The sequence below is a fragment of the Trachinotus anak genome, unplaced genomic scaffold, assembly GCF_046630095.1.
Source record: "Trachinotus anak isolate AG129_WGS33_773 ecotype Australia unplaced genomic scaffold, CSIRO_AGI_Tana_v1 ptg000007l, whole genome shotgun sequence".
NCBI lineage: Eukaryota > Metazoa > Chordata > Actinopteri > Carangiformes > Carangidae > Trachinotus > Trachinotus anak.
The window spans coordinates 22,968,976-22,992,850 of NW_027273858.1; the positions used below are offsets into that span (position 1 = coordinate 22,968,976).

General features: G+C 40.8%; 2 protein-coding genes and 1 long non-coding RNA gene across 11 annotated transcripts in view; 2 read left to right on the forward strand and 1 right to left on the reverse strand.

Annotated features, from left to right (window-relative positions):
- The window catches only part of fancl (FA complementation group L), a 34,039-nt gene extending 32,191 nt beyond the window's left edge, over positions 1–1,848 (forward strand). For 2 of the 4 annotated variants that reach the window (XR_011691474.1, XR_011691473.1), the window contains 3 exons: positions 370–436; positions 572–643; positions 1,172–1,848. Coding sequence is in view for 2 of the 4 variants with exons in the window: in XM_071481473.1 (XP_071337574.1) it covers positions 572–643; positions 1,172–1,201 (102 nt within the window). In the remaining 2 variants the exon portion in view is untranslated. The remainder of the gene's footprint in view (positions 1–369; positions 437–571; positions 644–1,171) is intronic. The other 2 variants (XM_071481475.1, XM_071481473.1) reach the window with 1 other exon arrangement.
- The window catches only part of LOC139623341 (uncharacterized), a 343,520-nt gene that overhangs the window by 84,230 nt on the left and 235,415 nt on the right, over positions 1–23,875 (forward strand). The gene's annotated exons all lie outside the window — the stretch shown is intronic.
- vrk2 (VRK serine/threonine kinase 2) lies at positions 273–23,254 on the reverse strand. 6 transcript variants are annotated; one of them, XM_071481470.1, is made up of 14 exons: positions 22,700–23,254; positions 21,377–21,511; positions 20,549–20,604; positions 18,798–18,867; positions 18,091–18,178; positions 17,038–17,143; positions 16,761–16,853; positions 16,403–16,535; positions 9,031–9,151; positions 6,493–6,542; positions 4,514–4,692; positions 2,586–2,726; positions 1,982–2,182; positions 273–1,697 (listed from the first exon to the last, which is right to left on the reverse strand). In XM_071481470.1, the coding sequence occupies exons 2-14, from the start codon at positions 21,504–21,506 to the stop codon at positions 1,278–1,280; spliced, it is 1,788 nt and encodes a 595-aa protein (XP_071337571.1). In that variant the 5' UTR covers positions 21,507–21,511; positions 22,700–23,254; the 3' UTR covers positions 273–1,277. The 6 variants fall into 6 exon arrangements, with proteins under 6 accessions (XP_071337571.1, XP_071337570.1, XP_071337568.1 ...); XM_071481469.1 differs by having other exon boundaries at positions 2,586–2,729; positions 4,514–4,689; positions 22,700–23,252; XM_071481467.1 differs by having other exon boundaries at positions 2,586–2,729; positions 22,700–23,252.

Sequence of the window (23,875 nt, forward strand, 5' to 3'; positions counted from 1 at the left end):
TTATCTAGAATAGAATCAATAAGGTAAAGTTTTCCGGGCCTTTTGACAGAAGAAACTAATTTATGGGTCTTGAATGGACATGAATGATTGATTCAAGGAGGCCACCAGAGAGTCTAGAAGAGGTGAATGGAAATATGTGTGTGTGTGTGTGTGTGTGTGTGTGTGTGTGTGTGTGTGTGTGTGTATATATGTATATGTATATGTGTGTATGTAAAGACTCAGACTTGTATGACTAATGTTTTTTTCACTTTGACATAGAGCTACATACAATCTTATAATACCACATAGAAGATGGAACAGTTTTAATAAGATTCAGATGAATATAAGATACAAACATGTCTGTAGATATTCACTGAGCTCTTTTTATAGAGCCCAGAAAACATGGCAGGATAACTGTAGCTGATGTAAAAGCCCTTCAGATGCTTCACAGTGTCAGGTAATCTCGAATATACCATTAAAGTGTGCAGTCGTAAGTGTACATTGAAACAAGCGTTACTATCACTTGACACTGACACATCAGATTCAAGGTAATGATGTGATGAATAGCTTCCTTTTCTCCCTCTTCCTGCAGTGGCTGCGAGCGCTGCCCTGCAGCAGGCAGAGCTTCAGCATTGTTTTTGGAGAGTGTCCTTACTGCAGCAAGGTACGCGTGCACCTCAGTGTTTAATAAAGTCATTTAGTCATTTAGCAGATGCTTTTATCCAAAGCGACTTACAGAAAGGGGAGGATAGGGCCACTCGGTGTGGGATTCAAACCGGGGCCACCTGCAGTGAGGACTATAGCCTCAACACATGGGGCGGGTGCTCTACCCACTGAGCTAAAGAAAACCCTTCACTGCTCCGTCAATACATGTTCAGCACACTTAATTAGCATGGCTCTATGCATCACGTAGCCTTCCCTCCTCTGAAAGGCAGCTGAGTGTGTTCACACAATATGTGACATTCAGTCAGTTCAAATTATGCTACATCTGTGATAAAGGACCAAGTAAAATATGTGATACTGGATGTTTGTGAACGCAGCATCATCACTAAAGTCAGTTTTATTTGTGCACATGATTCAAAGTGGATTTGGCAGAAATTAACATTTTTTATAAAGTGATCCTTCATATCATATGTAACTATAAATTGTATTTAATACGCAGAATAAACTGAGGCTGCTTCTTCTGTTGCAGCCTATCACAGTGAAAATGGCCATGTTGTGAGACGTGGCTCTGAGCTCCTGTCAGCTCCATCCTGACTGTGGAAATTGCTCAGGAAGACAGTGGTAAAGCCTCCTGCTCAAACCTTTCCCTGATCAAAAGGGTTTAAACGCACTTTGTCAAACTCCATGAAGCCTAGAATGCAGGCACTCAGGAAGAGGAAGACGCCTACAGAGACGAGCCAGTGCAGCAGTCCTGTCCTCTGCATGGGACCAGCTTCCTGTCCTGGACCTTTGACACCAGACCTGTCCCACTCACCAGAGCCATCTCTGTGCTCATGACAGAGGTTCCTCTCCCACCTCTCTTGATGGTTGTAGCCTGCTCTGTGGTTGTGTAGCAGCCTTTCATCCCATCTTTCCCTGCAGTCCATGTGTGTTTGGTTCTGACTGTCACAGATGGGGAATGTGTGTTTTCTCCTTTGCGGGTGGATTCCTGGTCCCTGCCTCGCTGATGTCACGTTCAGGCCGTCTCTTTTCCAGGTCTGTTTGCACTTAGTTTTCTATTAAAGAGAATAATTCAAGTGTTTGCTGTTTTAGAACTGACAATAACATGTGACGTGTGAATAATTGAAACTGAACCGTCTTGAGAACTTGAGTCACAGCAGGAACCTTAATGTTTGAGACATTTATAAAGACTTACTGACAATAAAACACTTGTTTTTTTTTTTTGTTTTTTTGTTTGTTTACATTCATCAATAACAGATTTAAACAGTAAAAGTGTTAATACAGTCTCACACAGTCACATAAAGAGCCTGGCTGCTCTGACTACACCTGTGCCTCACACCTGTTTAGACTGAGTTCTGGGGCCTATTGGAGGGCCTCTGAGATAGCATGGCGGGATGGGTCTGGGTCTTGTCGTCTTATCTTCGTCGTCATCATCACCATCATCACCACCATCTTCATCTTCACTATCATCGTCGTAAGTGTATACAGGTTCAGGTCTTGGCCTCAGTGATCTTCTGGCAGCAGGCAAAGCTGTTTCCTTCTGAGAGTGAGCAGAGAAAGTTTCCTGTTGATTTGTGTTTGTTATTCAGTTGAGGTGCAGTTACATGATGAACATTTTTTTGTGTTTACAGTCTGAAGGTGCTCTGATGTTGGAGGTCAGTGTGTCTGCATTAAAAAGCTTTCTTTAATGACAGCTGAAACTAGAATGGGGATGACTGGTGTTTTGATGTAACAGTTGTGTCTTAACGAGTCTCCACACAGGAGCATCCCCACATGTTGTGAATCTGAGCCACAGTCCACTCGTCCTCTCATGGCTACTTCCAGTAAACCTAGTAAAGTGGTAGTAAGTGGACCTTCAGATTTTTTTTTTTTTTTTTTTGTTAGTCTCATATAAAACACATACACTGAACTGGTGTTTATTACTGAGGTTTTTCACACCTTACCTGTGACTGAGGTTTAGTGAGGGGGGGTCCTCTTATGTATTGAGCCAGCACTGGTTTAGACTTCGTATCCTCCTGTACGTCTTCATCCATCACTGTGGCCAAAGCCTTGGCTTTGGAGGCTCCTCTGGCTCGTCCTGCTTTCTGCTGATAAATACATGTGGGATTGTTTATTGCTGAAGCCAGTTGACAGAGAAGGCATGTTTTCATATCTACACCTCTATCTGCAGTTCTACATGCTGCTGCTCGCCATCGTGTCCTTCAAACACCGGCATGAAACAGCTTCTTAAAAAAAGTGGGAGCTTTCATAACTTTATTCTCAGGATGATAAAATAATAAAGCCTGTCTTGGACCAGCTTCTCTTAAATAAAACTTTGACTCTTCATAGCCATTATCAGATATAAAATAATATTTTTATACAACACTAGTGGCAAATGATTCAGTGAACATGCCCACTGAATGGCCTTTATCTCTGCTGACATTTACTCTCCTCACTAAACCGCCTGTAAATGGCCACTTCTGTTTAACTAGGGATCAAACTGGCCAGCACTTTAGCATGGAAATTAAATGACACAAGGAGAGGAGAGGAAATCAGGAGCATAATTGGAGACATCCTGTGCTGCGTAAAGTGTGTGTCATCAACTTCTTCAAATTGGGCCATTGAGAGGGCGCTCTGTGGGCCCGAGGGGTCAAGAAGTGATTCTGGTGAATTTGAGGAGAATCGCGGTTCTCCTCCAGCTTTAGACCTGAACACCTCTGGTTGACATTCTCAGAGGGGGGGCAGTGGTTAACCCTCCCCTTCACTGCTGTCACGTTTCAACACTCAGGTTAAGAGACTCAATAAAGGAAACAGGAATATTTGAAACCAACACTGAAGTTTTGAATGTTCACTGAATGCAAAAAATATTTCATGTAAAATACTGACTCATTGTTTTCATGTTCTTTCTCTGTTTGACCCACATCACATGACGAGTGAGCGTTCAGTGTTTTCCACAGGTCAGAAATACACTTATATAAGCATACACTCGCTGCTGGGGCTGCTGTGCATACAGTGCAGTATGTTCTTACTTGACATCATTCCTCGCTTCCATTCTAGTTGAATTCAATTTTTTCAATTCAATTCAATTTTATTTGTAAAATAAAAGAGAAAAACCCAACAGTTCCCACAAAGAGCAAGCACTTGGCGACAGGGGGGACGAAAAACTCCCTTTTAACAGGAAGAAACCTCCAACAGAACCGGGCTCAGGGTGGGCGGCCGTCTGCCTCGACCGAATTAACAAGAGCCGACGCTTACAAGTTGCACATGACTGTTACTCAGGACGGGCCTCTGGGGATCAGGGGGAAAACTGGATCACTTCAAACTGAGAGTCAGAATTTCTGCCATTGTGAAAAAGAAGGTTTTCATATATCCTAAACTCAAATGGCTTCCACTCTACCATAAAGGCCTGATTGATGGGGTGCTGCGGAGATCTGCAGAGTCCTGCAGAGGAGCTGAGTGCACCAGCTGGGTGGAAAAAAGCCACCAAAAACACTCTTCTAATAGCCCGACATACAGTAATCTGTTGGACATTGATCATGTCGTCCACATTATTATGAAAGGCCCCATTTGTCTCAGTCCAGTTGTTTTGGTCCACACCCAAGTTCACCACATGATCCGTACTAACCAGGCAAATACACTAAGGTTGATTTTATCCAAACCAAACAGGTGAGTTGTGAAAGCAGCTTTAAAGACCCTGTGTGAAGTAGATCTTTCCTGGAAACTAAACAATTTAGTTCAAGTAGTGACAGTCACTGATGCAATCGCATGTTTCAATACAAAACTCTGAGGGAAATGACAATAACGTACTGTACATCGTTGCCACTGTTAGACTGACAGGATCTCACACCATACACTGGTTCTGCTGAAAGACACAGGTCTCAGCCCCCCTCACCTTTTCCCTGGTGTGACGATCTGCTACCTTGGAAGTTGACCCCCCTGCAGATCGTTGAGGCACGGAGAGGTCAGGTCCTTCCCTGGCACCACTGGCCAACAGCTGTTTGAGATGCTGGTAGTCTGGTTTCTCTTGGTAGCCCAAAGTTTTCACATACTGGAGGAAAGCAGCCACCTCTTCTTCATCAAAGACAGGAACAGAGTGGAGTCAAACAACAAGTCACAAATACACACCACGTCCCAAAATATCTTGTGCAACAGTCTGAATAAATCCAGATCAGTCAAATCCTTTGGTATAATTTGTGATTCATTGCACAAGCAGCACAGTGGCTTTACTAACAGTGAGGCACTATGAAAGGCAGTGTGAACTCCTCTCAGAGTCTGTAGACGTGCAGCAGCAAAGACAAGATGAACCTGAAGGTGTCACAGTCCAGATATGTATCAGTCTGGAAATGCATCTCCCACAGGGAGCAGATTAGGCACAGCCGTGGATATGTACAGTGTCTGTGTCATACACAGTCAGCCTCTATACATCACACACTGATGACGTATATGACACATACTGCAGTAGAACTTGTATCTCTCACACACACACACACACTCACACACAGTTGAAGCATAAACTGGCTCTTATCTGTGGCGGACAGCAAGCGCCTGGTCCCAGCCATACATCACACACACCAAGGCCTCACACAGGTGTGACCTCCACTCATACAGGAGATAACACATGACAAACTTTGAAAGGCATGTCAATGAGACAGGTGTGTAACTGCTGCTACATTATTCTGGAGCCTCAGGGAGTTCTGGTTCTGTGACTTTGGACGGAATCAGGATTTGCTGTGGTCCAGACCAATATTTAGCCTCATCACTACAGACTCCTGTAAGATAATCCATTTTAAAGGTCCTCTTCACATCAGGCATGCATCAGGCTGTTTTTGAGGATTAACTTAGAGTCAAGTGCCAGGAATTAAAATTCATAGAATCTTTGCCAAAATCTGATCCTGTTACCTGAAGAGAAAAAAAAAAACCCTTGGGATCCTGGGATTTTAGCCCATGTGCATGTCTGTGTGCAGCTATGTGTTCAACATATTGAAGAATATCATACACAGTGAAACAAAGATACCTTTCTGCAACATCATAACTACTAAAGTGGGCGATCTCTTGGGGTAGAATCACAATCTATGATCAGAATCACTATTCTTCACCCACAATGCTGTTTACAAACTGTGTCACAACCAATCACACTTCTTCATTGGTTCATGTGGAGTATTTGTTTGGACAATGCTGTTATTTATTTATGAGATGCCATATGTGTGTTTTCTGCCACCGCCAGTAGCAGTTAGCAAGCTAACAGTTGACAATGGGCTAAATATAGCCACAATATAATGACACAATCTGTATCCGATTCATCTGAAAAGTTGATCACATGCCAAAGAAAATGCTGAAATGGCTGCATGTGATCAGCTGACTCTCTTTTGCTGCTATTACATGCAGGAATATATGTTATATATATATGGTATATGAAGATATGTTTTTAAAAATCAAAGTTACTTTATGGTGAGAAATTCTTAGAAAATAGTGACCCAGCAGTGAAAAAAATCATCCCAGCTCACATGATTTCACAGAGTCCAGAGTTGTTTTACCCATTCAAACAGCAGAAGCTGTGGACACTGTCTAACTTTCTACAAACCAGTCATTTGCTTTCAGGTTCTCAACACTTTGGGGCCAATTGTTCCTTGTTCGTTACCTTAGTTTCACTTGCCAGCTGTTGTATGTACATGAGACAAGTCAGCAACAGGACGCCAGTTTCTGGAACATCTGATCATTTTTCATGCTTTACATGATTTCTTATGAATGGAAAACCATCTTGCTTATGCCTACAGGAATAAAGGTGTACTACAGCCTTGCCCATGCTCTGAGCATGTCAGCCCACTACCTGAATTAGTCTGAATTAGAAGCCGCCTTGCGGGCCCAGCTTACCTGTGCTCTCTGACAGCTGCAGGACTGAGTCTGGCAGATTCTCCATCAGTCTGAGAGGAGAATAAAGGAAGATAAGACACTGAGGAAGTGAGGACATCAACATTATGAGAGATGGAGTTCAGGGTTAGACAGCAGGGTTACAACGCAGCAGGAGAACAAGCTGAATTCAAGCACAGGTAAACTGTCCTACAGGATGGTCATGCAAAACTTTATTAACAGCTTACATTGCAATCATTGCAGTACATTCAGATATTATAACATTCAATTCAATTCAATTCAATTTTATTTGTATAGCGCCAAATCAAAATATACATTATCTCAAGGCACTTTACAGGGTAAGGTCAAGACCTTACTTTGTTACAGAAAAAAACCCAACAGTTCCCACAACGAGCAAGCGCTTGGCGACAGGGGGGAGGAAAAACTCCCTTTTAACAGGAAGAAACCTCCAACAGAACCGGGCTCAGGGTGGGCGGCCGTCTGCCTCGACCGGTTGGGTTTAGGAGAAGATAGAAAGAGGGGGAGGGGGAGGAGAGGGGAGAGAAGAACATCTTTCCAGTTGTCTAACATTTATAAGGTTATATGCTTTACAAAGTATTTTACTGCATGACTATATTAGACTGTGTAAATACTGGATGCCACATCCACCCTGTGGATTTCATTTTCATGTTCCCAGCAGATATTTGGCAGCCATTGTTTTCTAAAATGTATTTAGATGGGAGGAAACCTTAGAGTGTCCAGGAATATAAAAGGAATATAAAAATCCTGCAAGTGGCCACACACATGAGCCACAAAAAATGCTGCTTGGACTGACCGGTCTAAAATCACCTGAAATCATGGTCTACCCAAATGTGCATACTGAAATATATAATTAACATCAGAGTTATAGCAGTAAAAAATCCAATAAAGACACAGAACAAGACAAGAAACATGGAACATGCTGATGAAAATAACAAAACGACTCAGGTGCATACAGCCTCTCCTTGCAAGTATCCATCAGCTGGTGGCTGATTAGAAAACTGCCATAGCTCAATATAAACTGTCAAACTTGTCAATTGAGGAGGAAGTTGCTGACATTTGACCTCACTCTAACAACGCACAGAACTGCATCACGTTCATCACGCTGGGTTGTCGACCTTGGTTTTTCTGAAGAAAATGATTCTGGAGATCTTGTGAACCGACTTCCCCAGAGGGCTTATTACTGAACACGCACACTTCTGCATCGACCAAGAGTAGCGCTGAACAATTAATCAAAATATTATTGAAATCGCACTTTGGCCAAGGGCAACATCCGAATCGCAGGAGCTGCAATTTTGGTGCTGAAGGTCAAATGAGTTACAACAGACCATAAAGGAAGCAGTGCGGTGCCACAGAGATGCTCCAGACCACAAATCAGATTCTCATATTCACATACTTGTTTGGTAAAAGACCCAACGAAAATCACATCACCATCATTTTTGTATTTTTTTCAGTGATGAAATCCAAAAATGACCATTCCAACTAAAATCATGACTCAACATCACAATATCTGCCAAGATAATCGCAAGATGATTTTCTTTGCATATCTTTGCAGTCTAACAAAATTCAAAGCTACACAAAGTTGGCACTAAATTTGCTCTTGTGCACCCCGCTGTTCTCAGTGGCGAGACTTGTGAACATATACAGCACTTTTTTGGTCTTTCTGCTTCTTTGCACATGATCTGATTAGAAAAAAGTTTAGAGATTTAAAGAACTTTTTTTGTGCCAAGTAGAGAACATGGTATCTGCCTTCTTTTTTTTTCTCTCTTGCTTTTCTTTTTTACCTTCTTTTATGGAAGATTTTCTTAGGACCATGTCAAGGCTTTTACTGCTAAGTGTGAATAATTTAGGGGGAATTGTGTTTTACATGGACTGTTGTCTAATGATGGGCAAAATTCTCAGTATTGCTGCAAATTTGCCTCAAGGGAAAGAGCCTTTACAAACTTGCTCCACTGATGTATATGTTTACTGATTCTCTTATGAGGGGCTCATTGCCACCAACACTTTCCCTGGTCCTAATTACTCTCATTCCCAGGAAGGATGAAAAGCCATGTGATGTCCACAGCTGTACTGTCTCCGTAGACCTGATTAATAGGTTAAACAGGGCTGTGCCCGTCCTGGTCATCATGCTACAGACAGTTTTCACATTTGATAAATATAATATGGTGTAAGAAACAACGGTTCTCCCACTGCAGCCCTGTGTTTAGACACTTCCTCTTAAAAGTACATCATCTATCAGGCATTCGTCAGAGCGCCTTAGCCTCTCGTGCTATTCTCACTCTCGCCTTGGAGCTGAGCAACAAATAACTTGGCAGCCACCCCCCTCCTCCAAAATTAACTGGAAACAGCCAATGAGGAAACTCCAACTCCAATTGTGATCATTCAACTCTATCACTCAGTCAGTCAGTCATGTGATTAAAGGCCCCAATGTTGCAGTCCACTAAGTTAGAGACACAACTAACCTCACGTTTCATCGCAGGTCATTATATCTCTGCTGCAGAAAGAGTACAAGGGACTACCTACCTGGTCTTGGCCTCCTGGACCTGAGCTGGGTTCCTGAGGACACGGTCCCAAGGCAGAGAGTCACACAACCAGTGAAGAAGACAGAAACCCAAAATCTGGAGGTCACCACGTCTAGATGGGTCTATAGTGAGACAGAAAGATGAGGTGGTCAAAAATTACAATAAAAGTATTATTCATGTGCCATTAATAGTTCTGCATACATACAAAATTACCCCTAATGCCATTACAATCTTCAGTTTGTGAAAGCTCTCACATTTGTTCTTCAAAACTCACCATTTTGTTCTTGCCAGGAAAAAAAAAAGAACTTTTTCTCGCATCCTTTGTATAATTCCGCTAAAAAAAGCAGCAGCAGGAGGATTATTCTGATCAGAAAGAGCCACTGTACAGCATTTTTAACATTAGTTGGACACAGTCAAGGTTGGACACAGGTACCATTTGCAGCATCATCAAGTTAGAGGAGGTGTAAGATTCACGAAGAAGAATAAATCTAAAATCCTGCAGCACAGGATTTGCATCACCTCTTACACTGGGTCACCTGTCAGTGGGACATTTTAAGGTGCCCACCTTGACACTGTGTGTATACAGAGAGAGTTTGAGAGACAACAATCCAAGACCTGACAGTATTTTAACAGAAAATCAAATTAGATGAAGCTGAGATGCAAAGTTTATTTTTGATCCTTATCAGTTGTAGTGAAGTCAGTGTAAAGGTAGCAGTGGTTGGTTTTGCATCTGCTAATATGTTCACAGTGACAGCGTAACATGGTAGTGTTTAGCAGATAGTGTTTTTCATGTTCACACTATGTTTGCTAATTAGCACAAAACACAAAGTTCATCTGGGGCTGATGGGAATAATACAGTTGAAATTTTAACCTGATGACGGTGATACGAGTTCTTATCATCAAAGCTCCTATTCTGAAAGGGAGTTGAATGTCTGCACCAAATTTCATGTCAATCTGATCCAAAAAATGTTAACCTCATGGTCGAGCATGACCATCCATCAAACATTCCTCAAGACATCACAGTCTGGGCCACAGAGGTGAACAGCTGACTGAGGGCAAAGCACTGCCAACCCTAGAACCATTCTGTAACAGTTACCAAGAACATTTGGAAGTGAACTCCACCTTTTTTTTAACACTTTAAAGTCTGTTTACAGGTGTTGGGGAATACCACTGCATATTTGAAACTAAAATTACCACCTTGTAGCTGTGTGCCTCCATTTCTAGCTCACGTCTGTCCAGGCTCAAAATATATGTAGTGAAGACTCTGAATGAATATAATGAAAGGTATTATATTAAGTGTTAAGTATTTTTTGATTTGTGCTATAGGGATATATAAATAAACTGATCTGACTTGACTTTGCTGTTCATGTTCCTCTGTACACTTATTGTATTGGTGTGTCATTTCATTGAGAGAAACAAAAAAACGTTTGATGTATGTTTCTGGAAGAAAGAAGCTACAGACTCTAAAATGTGGATGCTTCACACACATCTTCACCCCGGAAGCAGAGAAGATCTATACCATCTCCACTATTTCAAGGTGGACACCCAAGATTAGTGTCACTAGTTCAGTTGATCAGGTTGTGCATTTAGGACAGCAGAATCTGATATTGAGGAAATCAATAATTGAGGACAGTAAATATTTCATGTATGACACTTTTGTTATTTCCCATGAATTAAGACTTCCTTAAGAACAAGTCAAGAGTGCGTTGTGCGTGCATGTGTGATTGCATGGGTCTACATGAATGTGTGAGACCTATGAATACATGTGAACCAAGTCCAACCAGAGGGGTCGAGCCCGGGGAGTTTTAGCAGCTCAATACTGTAACGGCCGCCACACGTCTCCGGAGAAATTACCTATTGACTGGCTCCATCAGAGGGAAGAAATCTCCTCCCTGAGCCACAGCCAGCATTGATCCTCCCCAGCCAACCGGCCGGTCTAAAGAGGAAGCGTGGTCACTGGCACACAGGACCAGATTACATGGAGTTTGAGGGTGGTAATCTGATTACATGTTAACATGTACATTCTGCTCACGCTTTACTAAGATATAGTTTTCATTATTATGAACACACATTATTATGAACTCACATTACCACTGGCGTCTTCTCATCATTACACCTTATCTAAAGCTGGGAGAAATATATCATTCACTCCCCACAGTGACACATGCAGTGTCAGTTCATCTCACTCTGTTGTTTATTTCAGGTGCACTCCAGCACATGACTCAAATCATGTTTTACCTAAGAACTCATGTTTTAATGTCTTGGTGTCTTGGTCTTAGCTCAGTTATGAAATTTTACCACACTGCAGCACGTCTCTCCTGCTGGGCTGGTTACAGCACTGTCAGCCAAACACTGAAGCAGCCAAGAGAAACAAGTCGTGGTTCCCTGTATCGTGCTGACCAGTGAGGCATTGTCCTCTGTTTCCATCACCTGTTGTGGTTCAGTCACTTTAGCACAAGACTCAGTTTGTAAAGTTTACAGTCTGTCACACTAACAACAGGATGTTGACACTGACTGCATACAAAACCTTACAGTAATATCAATTTTGAGGGTAATTCGAAAGGAAATATTTAAGAGAAAGAATTTTTTTTTCATTAAATCAAATAATTTTTAGAGATTAACATGCAACATGTGTAGAGAGGTTGAGAAATGCTGCTGTTACTCCATACCTACTGCATGGTTGTCTGTTCCAGATGAGGGATCCATTTTCTGACGCCCTTCTTGAGGTTCCCACCTATTTCAATTTAACCACATTTAATATATTTGTAGTGTGTTCTCCTTTTCTGTGTTGAAGGTCAAATGCCACAATCATACTACACAATATACCTTGTCTTATCCTGTGTAATGTGTCATAGTGGAAGAAAACTGATGTCTTCTCTTTCTCTGTATAATGATGGGCCCAACAGAGCACAGGCCACTCTCCTGTGCACAGCTGCAGAGATCCATCCACCCATTAGCTACACAACTTATCCTTGAGCATCACAGGGCAGCTTCAGCCAATCCTAGCTAACACTGGGCAAGAGGTGGGGTACACAATGGGCAGGTTGCCAGTCTATCACAGAATTGACATATAGAGACAAACAACCATTCACACTCATATTCACACTGACAGGCAATTAAGAGTCACAAGTCAACCTAACCTGCATGTCTTTGGACTGTGGGAGGAAACCCACGCAGGCACTGGGAGAACATGCTCCACATAGAAAGTCCGAATCCAAAATCTTAAGAGGTGGCAAAGCAAAAAACAATTATTTGTTATTTTATACCAATGCACCAGCCATTGGTGGAAGAAATACTTAGAAGTATTTGAATAAGTATTTAAGGAAAATACTAGACTTAAGAAAAAGTACTTAAATACACTATTACAAGTACAAGTTCTGCAGTCAAAATCCTACTAAAGTAAAAGTCCAGAAGTTAGTTTAAATCAAAAGCAAAAGTACAAGTTCTTCACAACAATGGCTCTGTGAGTGATAAACTATTAAATATGTGTATGAGGCCCTCCAAAGGATCACAAGATAAATGTGAGGAACTGTAAGATAATTAACAGAGTTGGAAAGAAGAAAAATTTTCTCTAATCTTTGTTTAATTTTATGACAAACAGGATAATTCAACATGTTTGGGGCCTACCAAACAAGTGTGATTTTAAGAATTGGGGGCAACCAGATTAAGGGTTGGGGTTAGGTTCACTGCAGAGGAACAGGGTGCAAACAAGCACCTGTCAAACCTCCAATGAAAACATGGTGGAAATATAACATTTATGCTTTGCATTTCAATTTTTTTGTACATTTCTTCTCAGGTTTTTTATGCACTAATTGAAAATGCTCATTAATTGATTGTTAATGCACTTGACTGATTATTTCAGAAGACAGATAGAGGATGTTACACATAAATAAAACTGACTTGACTGAAGATCTGGAGCAAAGCACAGATACTTGAGCAGTAAAACTGGTGTTGAGTGACATCTTCAATTTAATTCAAATATGAAACAGTTATTGTCTGTTACATTTCATCTCAACAGCTCTGATATAAGATGAGTTAGGTTTGTTTGCCTTTGCATTAAGTCAGCATTACACTTTGGCTTCCTATTGTTGTAAATAATTACACAGTACTTCATTGCTACTGAGAGCCTGTTGAAGGACAATAAAGATGAAAAATACATATGATACTGACACTGGAAAAAGTACGGTGATTCCCTGAGCGCCGTAATAGATTAACAATTAAAAAGATCAACAACTACATTAAGCGTTGCTGCCCTCCGTGCGTGCTCAAGGCACATTATCACAGCTCATATTAGTGTTTTGTGTGTCTGCTCTTCTGTATTTAACGTATTTTGCCCTCACATGAGGAATCACACAGGACAGTGAGGAAATATGCATGTGCATACACACAGACTTCAACAGCTTGAAAACACACACACATGCACAATACATAAATACACAACACCCACATAAGTGCACACACATTCTGTCCATGTTTTAGACAAGGAGGTGAGGCAGCAATGATGTTGCTAATTATCTCCTATTGTTATTCAGATTCCCTAAAGCGCGCTGCAGTGTCACACTCTTAACCCTTTTGCTTCACAGTCTTGTCGTTGGGAGATGGTCTTCTGTCCGATCAACGCCCACCGAATGGCGATAATTACACCATTTAGCTCTGTGTTCAAAGGCCTGCCACTCGCAAGCTGTGTTTGCCAAACCTCACCATGGCAACCTGTCAACATCTTTGTGGATATTGGTGCCAGCAGGTCAGAGAGGGGCAGACAAGGGTCTGCTCCTTGGCCATAATCTCCACACGGCAGTAAAAAATTCTTTAACACAGCATCCAGAGAGAAACACATTATAATACTTTCTTTCCATAGCTGGGGGTTTGTTCGGTTCTTTGAAGGACCAGTATAATAAAGACATTAACTTGTGCTTAAAACAGTGATTATCATCATCTCTGTCAGGCTTCCAGCAAACTCCTGTCTCCAGTGGGAGCATGAGGAGGAAAGATGGATGCTCAACATTTATACTGTGCTGCTTCATGTAGAAGACAGATCACCATTTTCTGCCCCCCCCCCCTTTCAAAATCATATTAAAATTAACATGAGTTCCATTTGATAATTGCTGAGAGGACATTTTCTTCTCCTCTTTTATTTATTGATTACGTTGACAGGAAACACTGTCATGGCGATTAGGCAGTCTGAGCCATGCTGATACACAGTGTCGTTAGGGGTTGGCAAGGGCTCACAGAGGTTACCTGTGGTGCGGGCTGCGCTCTTACCAAACACCAAAGCCCTTAATTAATGGGAGATGAATACACGATGCAGGTTATGACTTCAGCTAATTAGGGAATTGTTAAATAGAGACAGGATGGTGCCGGGGAATTCAGCAGGGGCTGCAGATGGAGAATCGATGGTCAATGAAGAGAGGGAGCATGTAGGCAATTTGCCAGTTAATGTGTTCCCAATATCAGCTGTGGGAGGCGGAGGGTGGCAGGGCGGGGAGACTATTTTACATGTATTGACAAACAAAGACTGCAAACCCAAAGGACAAAGCTTAGAGGAGGGCGACTATAAATGCTGTGAAAATAACAAAATGCAAGCAACTGTGAATACCTGTCATTCCTCCCCCACCAGTACAGTCCAGATCAAGGGGGTATCTTTGTCTTTATCTTGCTGTTACTTACAGTCACCAGGGAAACACTTCAGAGAAAAAAATTGTAGATGTAAAATTTGTAGATGAAGAGATTGAAATTTTGGAAGTTATCCACTCTACTCAGCTCAAACACAAACTGCTGAAGTTTCAGATTTGTTTATTATTATTCAATTACTACACAGGGCACTATCTTCAAGTGTAGTCATACTATAAAGGAGTAGTTTCAACTTAAATATGGCCTGTGTTTAATGTTTTAAGATAAACTTGAATAAATCCAAGCTCCCCCTTTTGGCTCTTACTGTAGGTAAATCACAATCACTCTCAATCACTCTCTTTTCTCATGGTTGGTTATTCTTCTTTTTTTTTTTTTTTTTTTTTTTCCAATGGGTTGTTCGTGTTTAAAAATGCTGACTGAAGGACCTGTTTGTAGTCACTAAATATGAGCACAGTATCGAAAATACTTTGGATTATGCCAACATTGTCTTACATTTTATGCAACAGTATGAAAGTATGAATGTGGTATTCACACAATACTACTTACTCAAGTAGACTGTCATTCAGCTGTGTTCCTCCACTGTATCAACTGTCTGAACACATTGAGTAACTCTGAATGTATGTTAACACTTGCTACAGAAGTGCAATATCAGACAATATTTTTTTCTGAGAATTGGGTTTGAAATTGGGTTTCATTCATTACAACAGACAATGTTGCTAGGCTAGCAAGTGTTTTCAAGGCCATCTGCAGTGATTCTTTCAGAGTTAAACAGCCTTAAAAGTGTTTGGTTAGTCTAGTTTGATCTGCAGTAGTTCCTGAAGAGACGTTTCACATGTTCTGCTGCCACAGAGGAAATAAATTCATGCCAAGAATTACGTCTGTCGCGGATGATGGGCTCAGAAAGACTGAAGTCTGAAAAATGTAAATGTCAGAGAAAATAATGATGTGAGAGGAACGAGAGAGCTGCAGTCAGCTGACTGCTGGCCACAGGTAAGCTGTCCACAGACATCCAACCGAACAAACATTTTGGTAAGCAGCCAAACGCTGTTACGTTGTCAGATGGCTGTGGGAGGATGAGAAAATTGCAGTTCAAATCCATTCACTACAAGTCTTGTTTTTACCAGTATCATTTTGTGTGGCACACAGTGCAATCACTCACGAAAATGTGAAGGACTACTTTGGGACACAGCAATCACTTAGTCAGTGAAAATACATGAGTGGGGGGTGCGATTGTGAGAAATTTCATATTGTTCATGTCGTTGCCTTTTTGCGACATTAATATTGCACATGTTCATACCTAGATAAGGATATATCTTTCTGCCCTAACTTATTGTCTGAATAGAGAAAAGAGATATCACATCTTTTCATGTCTTGCTCATCTTGCTCATCAAAATGCTTTAACATTTTTTTGTATACTGACCCACGTCATGACCAGAAGGAAAGCAGGACTTGACCCTGCAGGCCTAGTTGCTCAGTGTGACATTAAATGCAAAGGTAATCACCATAACAACTTGTACTGGGTCATGTTTTCCACTGGACATCCTGTATTTGTAAGAGGGCAGTGCATTTACCACAGAGACGGTATCTGCACCAGCTAACAGACTGCCTGGGCTTCAGTGAACAGCAGATTCAGCTGCCTGGTGCACATTGTGACTGCTACAGCACATAATCTGTTGATCAACTAGACTGCACACAGTCAGGGCATTTTCCTCTAGGGTTTATCTTTTTATCAAATGACTTACTAAGTCCTTTGTGGGCGTCAAGGCTGGTGTACTCGATGGTTCCATTGTGGCACTTCTTGGGGTTTTCCTTGTATTCTTTGTGGACTCCTTCAGGACAGTATCTGTAGGACAGCCCATAGTCTACTAGGTAGACCTAAAACACAGAGTGCACACACATTCCAAAGCCATTCAACACGAAAACTAATTTCTCCTGTGTTTCTTAAAACAGATAGCTGATAACTGACCACTTGCATAACTAATACAATTTACATACAGAAGCATAACCCTCACTTGTGCCACATACAGTATACAGCTTGTAGAACAGAACAGACATTTCTACGAGGCACATGATAGATAGTGAAGATCTAGGTGGACCAACCTTTTCAGGGTCTCTGTGTCCCTGCATGAGGTTGGCAGCTTTAATGTCTGCATGGACATACTCGTTCTCATGGATATACTCCAGTACGTCCACCTGCCACAGGAGCCAATGACAGAGCATGTAGACACAAAAATAAGAATGACAGCGGTTATTATCTGTTAAAGTGGCTTTGACTCAGAAGTTTCTACTGGACTGTGAGAGCTCCAGCTCCATCCATCTTCTTTATACAACAATCAATAGACATAAAAAGACCAGAACTCCATGATTATGATCTCACCAGTCCTTGACCGAGCTGGAGCACAGTGGCCCTTTTCGGTTGACCTTCTTTTTTCCAGACTTTCTGAAGGTCTCTGCCCAGTCGGTCCATGACCATGAAACGATAACTAAGTGGGAGAGGGAACGGTCAAAGGTCAAAACCTTATCCCTGATAAATCTTAGGCTTTTTAGCCTGAGAGAGAGTGCTTTAAAAACCAATTCAATTGTTATAAAAACAAAAAAAAAAACCAAAGTAGACAATCTGAATCAGACACCTAGCAACCAGAAATTACAGGTTTCAAGCAACCTTGCTATAAATGCCATGGTGGATTTTCGTTTTTAGAAAATTTAAATTTTTCGATTTGTGGTTTTCACAAGTTATTCCCCTGTAGAAGAAAGCCACAATAACTGTCTCCAAAAACAGGTTATTTACCTTGTATCTTGGGTAATTTTTAACATAATTTTCACAAGCAAAAGTTATAAGAATTTAGCATTAAATAAAACAATTCTATCAACAGAATGAGAAAAATGTACAGAATGAAAAATTTCATGACTAAAAATATAATTTATACTGGAAGTTAACACTGGCGTCTTTGGTTTAAATCTTGACCTGTGGTCAAAAGAAAAACTCAAAGACACACTACTGAAAAGTAGCCTTAAAAGTTCGCTCTCAGGTCCAGCTATGGCTGGAAGGCCAGCAGATAATTTACTTTACCAAACACTTTACATTGTGTGAAGTAACTTTTATTTTGAAGTTCTGTCTATAAAGTCTTTAGCTAATTAAACTATATTATCCTTTGCACCTGCTGACATTTTCTCTCATCTGTGATAAAACAATTTAGAAATAAAATGGTCTGGTCAGAATAATATCCTCCATTGAAACAGTTCTTACTCATCTTACTGTGCAACATGTTATAACAGTCTGATTATATTTAGGAAAACCTATAGTGATACTGTGATATGCACAGAACAAGCTGATGATGGTTTTACACTCAGAAAGGAAACAGACATGTTACATAGTCATCATCTAACCATCTAAAACATGTTGTCAACCATATGCTGCTTTTGTTGATACCTGAGGCCATTACATTCAGCCAGTCCTGATCCCCAGTAGGTCGGGATGCCCAGGAAGTCCAGTTTCCTGCATGTCATCCATTTTTGCCCTGGAAAAATATTAGAAAAGGAATAAATATATAAATGTGGGCACATGTTTCAATATTTAAACTCCTATTGCCTTGGACTACCTTGCTGTACTAACAAATCTGTGGAGGGAATAGTTGGCAGCTAGGAAAACTTACTGGTACTTATTCCAACAATTTCAGATTCTTATGATTTTTTTGACCAGAATTCAGATTTGTCCTTGTAAGCGTAATAACACATGCATGCAAATATCAATCTTACAGTGTTGAGGATACAAACACACAACTGCAAACACACATACACACAGAGGCCCCAGACAAAGCAGTGGGGCTCAGGGCTTGATGGCGACTGGCCTGACTGGCACTCAACCAGGCTGGCAGGTGGTCAGGGGCTCAGCGGAGGCCCGGGCATCATTACGTGTGAGTGGCTTCCTCTCTCTTGCTCCTCTCCAAAAGAAGGCACTGGAGAGCCCAGACAAGCACAGAGAGGGGGGCTAACTACCACTGAGGTGCATGTTTGCTTTGGCTTATTATTAATTACTGTGCGGCACGCAGCAAAGCCTCTGTCTGCGGCCACTTCATCAGTCAAACACACTTGTGCTCCAGCAAGCTGCTGGGACGCTGGACAGGTGGTGCTACTCACTGTTCTCTGGTTTGGCTGCCCTTTGGTAGAACTTGAGTTCCGAGAACAGGGGACCATTCTCCTGGTACTCCTGCACATACAGGCACAAAGTATTAACTATTTTATCATTACTGGTAAAAGCTGCATGAGGCTAATTGTCTGTGACTAAATCACAAAGTGGAGTTGTGATAAAGGTAAGCATCCCAACCAACGAGCATCATTCCACTCCACCAAATAAAAGCTGCATTTGCATTTGGTTCCTTTTTAAAGCTCTCTTACCTGTTCTCTCTTCCCTTCTACCAAAATACCTGGACAGAACGTAGCATCAACCAAGTTTTCTATTTCAATCAGGAAACACTGTCTTCTCTCATTCCCTTGTTTGTTCCACCCTTCAAACAACAGTGTAAATACTACAGGTATAACTACATTATAGAAATTGTACTCTCTCATGCTGGTCCCTTAAATATAATGTAAAGCTAAAGATATAAAATTACAGCCAGCAATCACTTAATCTAGGCTAAAGAGTGAAAACAGGGGAAACGGCTAGCCTGACTCTGTCCAAAGTTTTAAATCCTCTAAATCTCATTAATTAACACCTTTTACTTCTTTTGTTTGATCCATACAAAAGTGTAAAAGCAATCATTTGTGGTTTTACATAATCATAGCCATGTGATGGCGTATACTCTGGCAGGGAGCAGTAACTTCCTAAAATCTTGCAGTCACTGTGAAGTTGTTATGTAACGGATATTCAAGGAAGCTACTGCTCCTTGCAAATTTCTGCTCTGTACTTGGGAAACGTCATCAGTCACAGCCCGAGTACTGCTCAAATTCAATGTCTGCATCTAACCAAGTACAGTCCAAATGCCCAGATGTATTCTCACTCTGCCTGCTTCCATTTCCTCCCTGAAAAAGTCTGTTGTTGGACCTTTAAGTTTATTTTGTCACAGCACAGTCAGGTACAGTTGTGTTGAAGTGTTACCTGCACTGAGCTGAGCAGCAGATTTAAGGAAGAACGCTGCTGTTCCAATTGTAAAAAGTCCTCCTGTCTTCAGGAATCTGGACTAATCTGTATTGAGTAATGGCTACAGCCTGTGTAAAACTAAAATGTAATTTTTTTATTTTTTTTTAAGTGTAATTTTTACACTTTAATTCAGATGAAATGTATAGTGCATTTTACAGGCATCTTTGTGACATTGTTTAAAGTAAAAAACATAATTGTTCACAAGTAAACACATGAATAAATAAATACTACGATAAACAGAGGAGATGCTGTCCTGAGAGTTCTGTTCCCTCTCTAGCTCAGTCCCTTGGTTCACATATTGAAGGCTGTCCTAAACCAGTTAACAGGAAGTGGAAGACCATACAACCCAGCATCAAGTGACTTTTCAATGCATCTGTGCCACCTTAAGGTACTCTACTACCCCCGAACAGCAGTGCATGTGCAAGATATTAGAAGAACCATCACATGTACTAAAGTTCAATTTTGCTACATTGTCAAATATTATTTTTGGTCATCATTTGCTGCAATTTTTCACCTGCTTTCTCTACTACAGTAAATCACATGATGTTTGGTGAAGTTGAAACCAAAAAAGAGGAAACATTACTGTTTAATTCATCCGTGCATTATTGTCCATTATCATGGGAAAGGCCGTTTTCTCCTTCCAGCACAGAGTGCAGTAAGGTCACCTTGAAGTATATACTAAAATTTCAAAAAGCATTCAGGTGTCCCTGAAGATGGATAGGCTGTCTTTGTACAGCACAAATGTACTCACCAGTTTTATAACAAAGCCAGTGTCTCCTGCAACAGGTCTGTCCACATCCCGGGAGGCTGCAAGACGACAGGAGACAGTGAGGAATGATTAAACTAAATGAAGGCTAAAATGTTATGATACATTAATTCTTAGATTGTCCTTAATACTTAGATTGGAAAAAATCCTTGGGATTTCTAAAATTTATCAAAGACCTGGGGAAATTTACAAAATGCTGTACTGTGCAGCTGACTGGAAAACAAAGGTCATGCAGTTTAGAAGTGTGGAGAACTGCTTCAGAGTAGATGACATGTATTGGAATTCTTGTAGAAATCTGATTCGTTCAAAGGGCTTTCACAACCAAGGGGAAAAGATCAATCAGAGTAGTGTTTCCCTGAAACAATGTACATTTCTGGCAGAAAATTATTTTACTGCATGTATGTACATACATATGTGACAGTGTGTGTACTTGTACATGCTACATAGTAAGGACCAAAAAAAGTATTTTACTAACAGAGTGAGGACATTTTGGGAAAGTAAGGACATTTTGAACAGTCCTCACTTTTTGAGACACCTTCAAATCACATTTTGAGGGTTAAGACTTGATTTTAGAGTTATGGTTAGGTTTAGGTTAAGGTTAGGGTCAGGGTTAGGGTTAGGCACTCAGTTGTGATGGTTAAGGTTAGGGTAAGGGGCTAGGGAATGCATTATGTCAATGAGTGTCCTCACAAAGATGGAAGTACAAGTATGTGTGTGTGTGTATGTGTGTGTGTGTGTGTGTGTGTGTGTGTGTGTGTGTGTGTTTGTGTGTGTGTAGGAGTGTCATCAGACACGGTGTGCTCATTCCAGTACCAAGATAGATCAGTCCAAAGCCACCTTCACCAATCTTTTTCCCCAGCCTCCACCTCTTTTTCTCAGTGTCTGTCAGTATGAAGCCTTCTGGGAGCTCTTTCGGTAACACATTCTTTTTTGGTGGAGCCATGGAAGCTGAACAAGTTTCAGAAAATATCACAGAAAATATTTTGAAATACTACTGAAATATAAAACAATCTACAGTGACCCAGTGAGCTCAGCACACTGCAACTTCAGAAAAAACATACAAATAGACAAAACACAAACAAATTCAGAAAACATCCTCATCAAATTAGACAACACGTGCCGCAAATACTCACAACACAACAAAGGTGTCTCCAGGGTACACTAAAGAATGATGAACCTGGCTGGGATGCACTTGTGATGTTTGCAGTTAAATGCAGTGAACATGGATGTGATTGCCAGCCAGATTAATCTTTTTTGTGTGTCCCCAGGAGACACATCTGTTGTGTTGCAAGTACTTGCAGTGCATTTGTGTTATTTGGTCGTGTTGGGAAAATTTGCAGCACGTGTTGTTAAACTGATGAAGATGTTTTCTGAATTTGTGTGTTTTCTGTATTTGCTTGTGTTTTCTTAAATTGCAGTCTCAGGGCCACCGTAGCAGACACACTCAACAGACTTACATCACATTTTTGACTGTAGCTGAGCATAATTAAAACATTAGGCCACTGAGATTAAACTGAAGGGAGATAATAATTCCATTATAGGTGGGCAAACTGTAAGCTCTTACACTTTAAATCTTAAATGAAAAGAAAAGTGCAACAACACTATGAAATCTGGCCTGGCACTTCCCTGTGCCATTATACTGTCAGTTCTCTATTTTCCAAGCTCAAGAATAATATCCACAAACTTAAACTTAGACATTTGTGGCATCTTGGAAATTCTGGCATAATATTTCTTGTTGTCAAATTTACAGTGCATTCTGTGGCTGGTAGTTATTTTAGGGATTTTAGTCAGGTTCTTGAGCAGTTTAAAAGACATTGTTGTCTCTTAACGGATTCAAACCTATAACACTGTTGTCATGGCCCGTACACCAACCTTGTTGTCCAAATGTTGTTATTTTAACAGGTGAACCAGTTGACGACTGTTGACTGCAGCGCTCACATCAACCGAAAACCGTTTATCACAATAACGTTCCCCGACATGCGACAATTAAGGGTTCATTTGGATAAATAACTGTTCTGGGTAACTTAGAGGACAATGTTAAGACAACTAACGTAAAGAAGCACCTAACTAGCGGCTAATTTAGCTAATATGAAACCATTTCATAACCCTTTCACACAGACTAAAATATTTACCGACCTCCAAAATAGTCGAAGCCGCACGTCGTTAGTTGGGCTTGTTGAGCAGAAACTTGTCGATAAGCTGTCGAAGTAAATAATTTAAAGCAAATGTCTTCCTAGAATGTCTAGTCTTCTTCTGTAACCTGTTCCTCAATAACCCAGTGTGAAACAGAAACAAAATATGTCATTTCCTGGAAGTCATCCCTCCCGCTACACGCACAGCCAATGGCATGGAAGAAAAAGTTTCTTAACAGCCAATGACCAATAGAGAGGCGGGAGAGGCGGGACTATGCGGTAATAAGCACTCAAACTGACAATTCAACACGCTGTACATGTAATTTATCATCTGAGGAATTGAAAGTTAACCCCAGATTCTTTATTCCATACCATTTAAAATTTGATACCTTCATGGATTCATGAATGGAAGAGATTCTTGAGCGGTAGAACATTCTTATTATACAGACTCTATAATCTATGAGTAAGAGCAACATAAAACCCACCTAGTAAGCACTGTTTAAATGAACAGTGAGGTTAACTATATGATGGTTCTCTTAATCATTAGGATATTTATAAGAAATGCACCTCACACACACACACACAAAGTGCTCTATCTGTGAAGCAACTCATGAAAGTACCTGAGGGGTCACTGAATCAGTCTCTGAATATGACTGACGTTTACTACATGTGCATCAGTGACCATATGTGAACACTGAAAAAAATACTTGTATTTTTTTTTAATTGAGGCACAAAAGATCTCCTTTCACTTACCTATAAATGTTAGGCACAACCTAAGGTTGATGATTATCCATATGTAACAGAGTCAGTTATACAACAGTAATATGTAGTATTATAACAAACAAAATCTGTGTTAATAGTTATAGCCTGACATGTTAGCCCTCCAGAGTCAATATGTGGAACGTTTGAGACTCATTTTCTGTATCCCTATGTTTACTTCTGTGGGGTCCCTGCTATAAAGGGGGTCTCACCCTCTTTACCTCTCCCCTTTGCTGTTGTACTCCATGGGGGAGGTAAGCGACATCATCCATGTTTAAGCCTTTCTGTTACACTATTTTCAAAAGTTCAACTGCTAATTTTATTGTGTAGTACACTAACATATTGTGTTATTTCATTTGTGTAGGGGCTAAGTTACATGATCACAGTTGACTGGAGGATTTTGCTTTTAACCTCCTTTGTC

Excerpts from the sequence above, each read along its gene's own strand:
- vrk2 (XM_071481467.1), bottom strand. The coding sequence starts at position 21,506 with ATGGCTCCACCAAAAAAGAATGTGTTACCGAAAGAGCTCCCAGAAGGC. Across the intron at positions 6,543-9,030 it reads GTCCAGGAGGCCAAGACCAG|ACTGATGGAGAATCTGCCAG; the intron begins GTAGGTAGTCCC and ends TTCTCCTCTCAG. Across the intron at positions 2,183-2,585 it reads TCACTAAACCTCAGTCACAG|AAGGAAACAGCTTTGCCTGC; the intron begins GTAAGGTGTGAA and ends GCTCACTCTCAG.